The sequence below is a fragment of the Camelus ferus genome, chromosome 9 (assembly GCF_009834535.1).
Source record: "Camelus ferus isolate YT-003-E chromosome 9, BCGSAC_Cfer_1.0, whole genome shotgun sequence".
In the NCBI taxonomy this organism is placed as follows: domain Eukaryota; kingdom Metazoa; phylum Chordata; class Mammalia; order Artiodactyla; family Camelidae; genus Camelus; species Camelus ferus.
This window is the reverse complement of record NC_045704.1, coordinates 19,940,528-19,951,572: the sequence shown is the minus strand read 5'-3', so window position 1 is coordinate 19,951,572 and position 11,045 is coordinate 19,940,528. Positions and strand designations below refer to the sequence as shown.

The window sequence follows — 11,045 nt, the reverse complement described above, 5'->3', positions numbered from 1 at the left end:
CAAATTCTGGTAGTAAAGCTGTAAGTAAGTTGGTACTCTTATACACTGCTAGTAAGAATATGAATGATACAAATGCTGTGAAAGGGAATGTGGTGATATCTAGCACACTTTTATACATACGCATATTACAACTCCACTTATGTGAAACCTAGCCCAAAATTGCACTAGCAAAATTTCAAAAATTCTGATGCACAAAGTTTTCATTGAAGTATAATTTGTTACAGAAAAAGATTAAAAATAACTCAACTGGCCATTGATAGGTGGCTGGTTGAGGTTAATTCATGGCATATCCACATCATGGAGTACTATGTAGCAGTTAAAAAGGAGTATCTCTTTATATTAATATAGAGTGTTATTTAAAATACATTGTTAACTATAAAAGAAATGTCAACAAAAATATGTATAGTTATGCTCTTTTTATCTTAGGAAGGAGAAGAGGTAGAGAAAGTATAAATATATAATACACATTTGCTTTTATTTAAAAAAGGGGAAGGAATAAATCTCATAGTTACAGGGTGGGGAAGGAACATATGGAAGAGCCAGGGATAGAAATCACATTTCTTTGAATCTGTTTTGTAGATTTGACTTTGCTGGTATATAAATATATAATTATAAAACAAAACTAAATTACAAGAAAGCATAGCTTAAAATTAATTTTAAAAAAGAACCAGTATTTACAACTGGTGGCATAAACATATAAGGAAATTACGTCAAACCACTTTCAAGCATAATTTGACTGTGAGATATACCCTACAGGGGGAATGAAAAACTGACAAAACAATGATCTCATACTGTTTTGAGTAATCATATTGTTAGTGATAATGTGATCTTAGAGGTTTCTGTGTACACACAGGATAAAATAAGAAATTATGTGATATTCCAAATGCATCATTCTTAGTGTCCATGATAACTGAGATTCCTGGCATGGGAGAAAATGGATGTGGCTGTGAGATCTTAAAAGGGGTTAAATGAAAAGCCTGTAGTTCAGAATCTGAATTGGAAGTATTGGTATCAACTCTTGCTACAGTTTATCTTTTGTTTTTTAATTGAGACTTTACTTCTTAGAGTAGTTTTAGGTTTACAGAAAAACTGAACCAAGTCCATGGAGTTCTACATGCCCTCTTTCCTCATCCCTACCTCAGCTTCCTTTATTGTTAATTCTTAATATCTTGCACTGGTACAGTACATTTGTTAGAACTGATGAATTTATACTGATATATTACTTCCTTCTATTTCTGTTCTCCCTCACTGACCCTAGCCACACTTATTTATCTGCTGATCCTCAAAAGCATCAAATTTATTCCTACCTCAGTTCCTTTGGAATTGCTAGTCCCTCTGCCTTAAACTGCTCTTCTGCTAGACTTTGTATGGCTTACTCCAGCACTTTATTCATGTCTCCTCTCAAATGTGAGCACATTAGAGAGCCATCTTTAACCACCCTCTCTATAAGAACACTTGCCCCATTATTTCATGATTCTCTATGCTTCTTGTTTTGTTTTATTAACACTCACCAATCTTTATATATTTTTATTTGTTACTCTCTTTCCTGTTATGAAAGATTCATGGGGATGGGGAATTTTTCTTGTTCACTGCTATATTTTCAATACTTAGAACACAGAGTGTATTTTTAAAATATTTGTTGGATAAAGACTTTTATACAGATTCCAATGGATAAAAATATAAAATGGTAAAGTGGTTATCATCAGAAAAGAAGGAGAGCTAGTCTCTTTTTGAAAATATAGGTGAAAATGAAAGAAAATCAGGGAAGTGGTAAATGGAGCAAAGAAAGGGTTTCCTTTGGTGACTGAGCTAAAATAGTTTTGCCTTCCAGGGCTCAGGCTTTTACTCCACAGGCTTTGGAGTAAAAGGCCTTAGTTGGGTCTTTGAGAACTTCCAAGTTAATAACTCAAAGATGTGACCAACTTTCTAAGCAATTTGACTCTTACCCACAACGGCCTCCCTTTGCCTGATCATGTATTACTTACCAGGACTCTGACCTCTTGTCTCATCCTGCACAACCTTCCAAGGTTCTTTCCCTTGCTCCAGTAAGGAAAGCACATCTGGCTTAGAAATGGAAATTCCTGCTTATAAGAATGGAAATAGATATGGTTATGCTCTGCTTGTTCATAATTAAAATTGAGTCCATTGTCCATCGAGTCAGTCAGTTACAGAAAGATTCAGAGGATGGATATCTGAAGAATAGAGAACATAAAGGTGCCCAATGGAGCTGTCCATTTTAAAGTCTGTAAGGCACAAAAAATGTACTTGGGACTAGAGGTCTGAAATTCATCTAGGCACTTGAAAACTTTTCCAAATTTCACAAAGACTGAAGTTGAGTTACTGGGAGAAGATAGACTTACCCAGTGTGACCAAGTTGTTGTAGTTCTCCAACATCACGTCTCTGTACAAATCTTTCTGTTCCAAGTCTAGGCACTCCCACTCTTCCCGAGAGAAGTCTATGGCCACATCCTTGAATAACACCAACCTCTGAAATGACAAACCCAGTATTAATGGTAAAATAAATAAATGTTTTTTAGAAGAAATAAGGACAAAAGTATATGAAGGTGCCAAAACACTGAGGAAATATGTTGAAGCTGGAAGCTTGCAATGTGGGTAGGTAATGGAAAGGAAGTGAGATAAATGCAGAGCACCTAAATAGTTCCTAAACATTCCTACTACTCTAACACAGCCTCTTGGGAACAGCTATGGAAATAAACAAAAGCCAGGTAAGTGGAGTTCTCTGATTAAATGAAATACTGTGAGCAAGCACATAACACATGCAAATCCTCAAATAAATTGCAAGTTCCTTCCTCCCTTTTCCCCTTTGAAGAATTGAAAACAACAAAAAGAAAAGAAGAGAGGGAAGTAGGGGAGGATGGAAAGAGGAAAGGAGGGAGACAAGAGAAAAAAAAAAACAAACCTGATGGGCACATTCCAAATGTCTTTTAAAATGTTTATCTTAGAAAAAAAGAGTTACATATAATTTAAGGATTTATTTCCAACTCAAGTCTCAGAATAAGTTAGCAATAATATTCTTCCTTGTCCTGACAAATCCTTTCACAGACATCATTTTTATAAGCTACAAAATATTCCATTTTGATTGTAATCATTTTCTTATTTTATGGTATTTAGTTTATACTCCTTCTCTTACGTCCTTCATCGCTGTTTCTAAAATTCTCAACCATCTAATCCTCTTGATCATGTTACCATTCATAATTGCTCACTGTACATTTTTTGCTTCTTCCGAGCAACAGAAAGCCAGTGAATGAGCTACACTAACACAGATGTGGCCCCTGAGTAGTACACATAACGTACTGCTCAAAATGGACTTTGTCACTGGTATTTACCTCTGAGGTATTCTATGACATGAGCTCTCTGTTCTCAATCCTGCCTTTGATCACATTTCCCATCTGTTTTTTAAACATTTTTTATTGAGTTATAGTCATTTTACAATGTTGTGTCAAATTCCAGTGTAGAGTGCAATTTTTCAGTAATACATGAACACACATATATTCATTGTCACATTTTTTTTTCGCTGTGAGCTACCACAAGATCTTGTATCTATTTCCCTGTGCTATACCGTATAATCTTGTTTAACTATTCTACATATGCCTGTCAGTATCTATAAATTTTGAACTCCCAGTCTATCGCTTGCCACCCCCTACCCCTTGGCAACCACAAGTTTGTATTCTATGTCTATGAGTCTGTTTCTGTTTTGCATTTGTGTTTTTTTTTTAAGATTCCACATATGAGCGATCTCATATGGTATTTTTCTTTCTCTTTCTCGCTTACTTCACTTAGAATGGCATTCTCCAGGGACATACATGTTGCTGCAAATGGCGTTATGTTGTCAGTTTTTATGGCTGAATAGTATTCCATTGTATAAATATACCACCTCTTCTTTATCCAGTCGTCTGTTGATGGACATTTAGGCTGTTTCCATGTCTTGGCTATTGTAAATAGTGCTGCTGTGAACACTGGGGTGCAGGTGTCTTTTTAAAGTAGGGTTCCTTCTGGATATATGCCCAGAAGCAGGATGACTGGGTCATATGGTAAGTCTATTCCTAGTCTTTTAAGGAATCTCCATACTGTTTTCCACTGTGGCTGCACCAAACTGCCTTCCCACCAGCAGTATAGGAGGGTTCCCTTTTCTCCACAGCCTCTCCAGCATTTGTCATTTGTGGACATTTGAATGACGGCCATTCTGACTGGTGTGAGGTGATACCTCATTGTAGTTTTGATCTGCATTTCTCTGATAATTAGTGATACTGAGCATTTTTTCATGTGCCTATTGATCATTTGAATTTCTTCCTTGGAGAATTGCTTGTTTAGGTCTTCTGCCCATTTTTGGATGAGATTGTCTTTTTTTTTTTCTTATTAAGTCATAGGAGCTGCTTATATATTCTGGAGATCAAGCCTTTGTTGGTTTCACTTGCAAAAATGTTCTCCCATTCCATAGGTTGTCGTTTTGTTTTACTTATGGTTTCCATTGCCGTGCAGAAGCTTGTAAGTTTCATTAGGTCCCACTGGTTTATTCTTGCTTTTATTTCTATTGCTTGGGTAGACTGCCCTAGGAGAACAGTTTTGAGATGTATGTCAGATAATGTTTTGCCCATCTTTTCTCCTGGGAGGTTTATTGTATCTTGTCTTATGTTCAAGTCTTTGATCCATTTTGAGTTTATTTTAGTGTATGGTGTAAGGGAGTGTTCTAGCTTCGTTGATTTACATGCTGCTGTCCAGTTTTCCCAACACCATTTGCTGAAGAGACTATCTTTATTCCATTATGTATTCTTGCTTCCTTTGTCTAAGTTTAGTTTGTGGGTTCATTTCTGGGCTCTCTATTCTGTTCCATTGGTCCATGTCTGTTTTTGTACCAATACCACGCTGTTTTGAGTACTGTAGCTCTACAGTATTGTCTGAAGTCTGGGAGAGTTATTCCTCCAGCCTCTTTCTTTTTCTTCAGTAATGCTTTGGCAATTCTAGGTCTTTTATGGTTCCATATAAATTTTATTATGATTTGTTCTAGTTCTGTGAAATACGTCCCTGGGTAATTTGATAGGGATTGCATTAAATCTTTAGATTGCCTTGGGCAGTATGGCCACTTTAACAATATTGATTCTTCCAATCCAGGAGCATGGGATATCTTTCCATTTTTTAAAGTCTTCTTTAATTTCCTTAATCAGTGTTTTATAGTTTTCCATGTATAAGTCTTTCACCTCCTTGGTTAGATTTACTCCTAGGTATTTTATTACTTTGGGTGCTATTTTAAAGGGGATTATTTCTTTACTTTCTTTTTCTGTTGATTCATCGTTAGTGTAAAGAAATGCAACTGATTTTTGAAAGTTAATCTTGTAACCTGCTACCTTGCTGAATTCTTTGATTATTTCTAGTAGTTTTTGTGTGGACCTTTTAGGATTTTCTATATATAGTATCATGTTATCTGCATATAGTGACACTTTTCCCTCTTCTTTTCTGATTTGGATCCCTTTTATTTCTCTCTCTTGCCTGATTGCTATGGCTAGGACTTCCAAGACTGCGTTGAATAGGTATGGTGATAGTGGGCAGCCTTGTCTTGTTCCAGATTTTAGTTGGCACATTTCCAATCTTAAAAGCCTCACAAACCAAAGATCTCATCACATTCTGAGATAAAGTTTCTAACTTCATCAATTAGAAAACAGAGGTCAATGAAAAAGATCAAATTTTGCATATGCAGTCCCATCTCATCAAACTACATTCTGACAGGAGAGGTTCTACTCTTTCCTCAATACATTTCCTGATGTGCAGAATGGATTCTTAAATATGGTTAGAGAAGAGAGGGACAGTTGAGGAAGGTTTGCGGCTCATCCTCATTCACTAAAATTCACTAGAATGAGAGTGAGCAGGAAAGCCCACATGGATGAGGCTTAAAGAGGCAGAAAGTCTGGAGAAAAGAATATTGAACATTCATATCCTAGAAAACAATGGCTATTTGATGAAGGAAAGAAGAAATATCAACTCACATGGGGCATGGTTTAGAATGGCAATTTATTAGTCCTCCTCTGGCTTCTTCTTGTGTAGAAATGCAGAGTCCTGATAACATAAAGTCAGGAAAGAAAAAGGAAACCATGAGAGCAGGCCTGGTTCTAAATGACTTAAGGTAAGATAAATATTTCCTTCTCTTTTCATGGCACGTGGTCCCTTCCATGGCACAATATATATACTGAGATTTGAAGAAATCTAGACAATTACATCCCTTCTCCAATCTCCAAAAACAGATACAGAATTAATTTATGCTAAAGCAGTACCCAATTCCTATGATGTTAGGGTTTCTCCGACCTGTCCTGAGTGGTTCAGCTTTTACAGATGAGGGGACCCTGATCCAAAACATATTCAAGTCGTACCAGCTTCAAGGACATTGATGGGGCCCTTGGAAGTGCTCTTGTAAGCCAAATCCTGGAACAAACACTTCCTACAACTAAGATCTGCCTTTTTTCCCCAGGCCCAACACACTAAATACCTCAGGGTGCCTCCCTGGCTCATTCTCACATTCCAGGAGCAAAAGGCATTTAGAGTCCATAGTGTAGGCTTCATCCAGGCCACATGAAGTCACACTAGACTCATCAAGTAACCAAGGAATAAATCCAAAGCAACCTTTAACAGAAAACAGCCTGTTTCATCAAATCACAGCCTCAGGTGAATTCAGGAACTCTGGAGGCAATATGCCCTTGTTATCCTGTGTAACATCATTCTGCCTCTAAATGTAAGGCTAAGGATGACTTGAGAGTGTCTGTACAACAAATAATTCCATAGAGCACATACTATGTGCTAGATTCTTTATACACATAAACACTTACTTGACCAGCAAACAGGTCTGTGAATTTAACCACTCTCTGCCCCTACCAGCTATAAAATCTTCCTTTTATCTGTTTCTTTTCATAACAGCTTCATTGACATATAACTCACATTCCATAAATTTATCCTTTTAACAGTACAACTGAGTGGCTTTTATTATATTCACGGAGATGTACAAACATTACCGTCACCTGATTTTAGAATATTCTCATTACTCAAAAACCAAAACCCCACAACCATTAGCAATCACTTTACAATCTTGTTCACCCAGATCCCAGCAACTGCTATTTACTTTCTGTATCTACAAATATGCTTCTAGTCACTTCATATAAATGGAATTATACAGTATGTGGTTTTTTGTGATGGGCTTCTCTCATACCGCATAACGTTTCAAGGCTCACATATGTTGCAGCATGGGTCAGTACTTACTCCTTTACATTGCTAAATAATGTTTCATTGTATGGATATACCACCTTTTTCCCATTCATCAGTTCATGGACATTTGCATTGTTTCCACATATTGTTACTATGAATAATGCTACTAAGAACATTTACGTACATGGTTTTGTGTGGAGGTATGTTTCATTTCTCTTAGATATATATACCTGGGAATGGAATGGCTGGGTCGTATGTTAACTCTATGTTTACCATTTTGAGGAACTGCCAAACTGTTTTTCAAAGCAGCTGCATCATCTTACAATTTCACCATAGATATATCAAAGTTCCACTTTTTCCACATCCTTGTCATCTTCTGGATTAAATTCATCCTAGTGGGTTTGAAGTGGTGTGTCATTTTGATTTTGATCTCCATTTCCCCAATGATGCTGAACATCTTTATGTGCGTACTGGCCATCTGCATATCTTTTTGATAAATATGTATTCCAAGTCTTTGCTCATTTAAAAAATCTGGTTATTTGTCTTTTTATTGTTGAGTTGTAATAATTCCTCAAATATTCTAAAATACAATTCCCTTCTTGAACATGTGATCTTCAAATTTTGGGTCCCATTTTATCAGCTGTATTTTTACTTTCTTGGTGGTGTCCTTTGAACCTCAAACATTTTTAATTTTGAGGAAGTCCAATTTACGTATTTTCCCCCCTTTGGTTACTTGTACTCTTACATTTAAGTTGATGGTGTATTTTGAATAAATTTTTGTGTGTGACATGAAGTATGAGCTTGTGATAAAATATTTCACAAGTGCTATCTTGACCCAATATTGATGTCATGGCTAAAAACTCTCAATTCCTCTTCACAGGAAGTTTGCTAAACCTCCATTCTAAACACTTCTCTTATCAAGATCGAACACAATATACTAACCCATGAAACCTCAGTAGCCTTGCCATTTTACATAATCTTCACAGGCAAGATCTTAACTGCATCCATCTTTTTCCAGGAGCACAGGTATGACATTATATTGATGACAACCTCCTCTGAGAAGAATTCACAAACCATTATTTCACTATTCATTATTTTCCTCATTCTGAAAACTGGTAAGAGGAAGAATCTGTCCTGCCTCCATGAACAATCTGTACCTCAGGATAAGCAATCAGTTGATAAAGGGAATTTTAACTTTATAGAAGCATTCCAGTTAAGGAATTAACATAGAATTAAAAAGTTAAGAATATTTAGCAATCCCTAATGAAATAACAACATCCCCCAAAGAGATAAGCAGGCATTATGTGTCTCTTGATGGAAGTATTCATTACCATGAATGAAGTCATTTTGCCAGGAAAAGAAAAAAAAGGAAGAAAGGGAGGAATCAGAACCAGAACCTGAACCTGCCTCTTAATCTACAGGAAATATAGAAAAATATGTTAATGATAACAGACTGTGGGAAATTATACAGAACTAATCACCCAGTTTCTTCAACAAATATATTGCAAGGAAAGAGAGACAGAAAGAATGAAAATTAGAAACTATCAATTTTTAAAAAGACTTCATTAAGAGAATTATGAACCAATCACAACACATGGGTCTTACTTGGACCCAGATTCAAAGAAATCTTAAAATTAAGAAAAGTTATTTTCCCTGAGAGAAAGTCTAAACACTACTGGAAATCTAATAAAGAAGTACCATTTATTTTGAGGGAGAATAATGGTATTAAGCTTTTTTAAAGACTCATCATTTACATACACATTGAAATATTTATGGATGAAATGATATAACTTCTGGCATTTATATTAAAATAATGCTGGGGTGGACAGAAGTCTAGATTAAACAAAACTGGCTATGAGTCAACCATTATGAAGCTGAGCAAAGGGTGGTACATAGAGGTTCATTACTATTTTCTCTATTGTTGTGTATGTTTGAATTTTTCATTAAAAAAAGTTAAAGAAAATGCTGGGCATGGCTCAGTGAATTGATTTTACCACATACATAAAACTAAGGTAACAACCCCATAGTCTGAAAACCTCTACAATAACATATTAGTAATTTTCTAAAGCTTTCCAACAGCTAGCAGAGTACCTTGAATGAAACACAAAATCTGAAAATACTGATTAGAAAAGTGATAATACAGCCTCTCTGAGGGGCAATATAGCAAGAACTATTAAAATTTAAAGTCCACACTTAAGTTGGCCCAGAAAGTAGTATTCATCCTACTGATAAACTCATGAAATGAGCATCTATACAGGGATATTTATCCCACCACTGTTTATAATAGGAAGAGACTGATAGTCATCTGAAAGTTAATTAGTAAGGGTCAGTTTTTAAAATTATAAAAGTATGGAATACAGTTCACCTATAAAAAAAGAATAAGCCCTTCATGTACTAATACATGTACAGAATTCCCCTGGAAGTACTCAAGAAACTATTCACACAGGTTGCCTCTGAAGTTGGAAAACTACATGACTAGGGGCAGGGCTGGGAGGGAGAATTCGCCAAATAGTCTTTTGAACCTTTTAAATACTTAGAGTATCATCATTTTAAAAATAAAATTGAGAAGAAAATATTAAAATAAAATCAAGGCTTCAAATTTCACTCAGTGGGATTTATGCTATTACTTCAAAAACCTTAGAAAAAGAGTAGGTATACAGGTGGAATTAAAATACCTGGCAGATGCATATGTGTACCTCAGGTTAAGAGGAGAGAAATGGAGTGGAACAGCTCCTTTGAGTCCATTCCTCTAGCCCCTCATTATTCTGCGGAATATGAAGGTCCAAGAACCAGATCACTAAAGGACCCTAGCTATGGATTTTCAAGATGCAGAAAGATAAATCCTGAAAAAACAGAAAGTACTTCAGAGACAAAAAAAGGGAATAACAACTCACCCTGGATAAAGCTCTCAGTTGTCCAACAGCTACTCTTCCCCTGTTCTCTGGTCACCTGCGTAAAAGAAGTTGGTAGAGTTAGACTCTTGAGGGGAGGACATAGCTCAGGGGTAGAGTTTATGCTTAGCATGTGCAAAGTCCTAGGTTCAATTCAGTACCTCCATTTAAAAATAAATAAAAAAAATAACATGTGTTTCAAAATAAAAAGAGTTAAAGAATCGAGACTTCAAGCCTTTCTTTGAACCCAGATATATCCGTTATAAACAAACATCTACCCTCCTCCCCCTCGACCCCACCCCGGTTATTAGACACTCCGCCGACTGGCGCAATGATGCTCTCCTCCCACGAGAACAACCCCAGGTGGGTTCCTGAGGGGAGAAATTGGAATCTCATTACCTCGGGGGGTTTTCTGCCTCTCATTTCAAACCCCCTAACTTGAGGCCATTTTCAACCCTAAAATTCCCATTCTGAGATCACGTCTGCGACTTGCTGACAAGTTTCTTCACCTGGCCGTTCGCGCAGCTTCACACAACCGTTCTCACAATGATCACTCTCCCAAGTGGTCACACACAAAATCGTGCCGCCTCACAGGGACATCACTTACACACACACATGCGCGCGTGCTAAGGCTGAGGCGCCAGACACGGCCGGTCTCCGAGCCGGGGCTCAGACAGCGCCTCACCCTCAGCTTCCCCGGCAGTCCACCGGCAGTCCACTGGCAGGCCACCTAACAATCACCTAACAATCAACAATCCGCGATCCCTCCGCCGCTGTGCCGCTCAACTCGTTCCAGCATAGCAGGGCTAACAACCTCGAGGGGAAGTGACGTTACACCCGCAGGCTTCTGGAAATTGTAGTCCAGGACCAAAAGACCGGAGAGAGACGGCAATTTGAGCCCCTTGAGCCCTCCTCGGCACTGTAATCTCCCGGAGGTACCAGCCGCGA

The 11,045-nt window shown here is 37.3% G+C and overlaps 1 protein-coding gene across 1 annotated transcript in view; it reads right to left on the bottom strand.

Annotated features, from left to right (window-relative positions):
• Positions 1-11,045, bottom strand: part of LOC102510992 (zinc finger protein 420) — a 55,539-nt gene extending 44,494 nt beyond the window's left edge. Inside the window, 5 exon segments of the mRNA XM_032488049.1 lie at positions 1,986-2,084; positions 2,361-2,487; positions 6,000-6,069; positions 10,101-10,155; positions 10,705-11,045. Coding sequence (XP_032343940.1) covers positions 1,986-2,084; positions 2,361-2,487; positions 6,000-6,008 — 235 coding nt within the window. The 5' untranslated portion in view covers positions 6,009-6,069; positions 10,101-10,155; positions 10,705-11,045.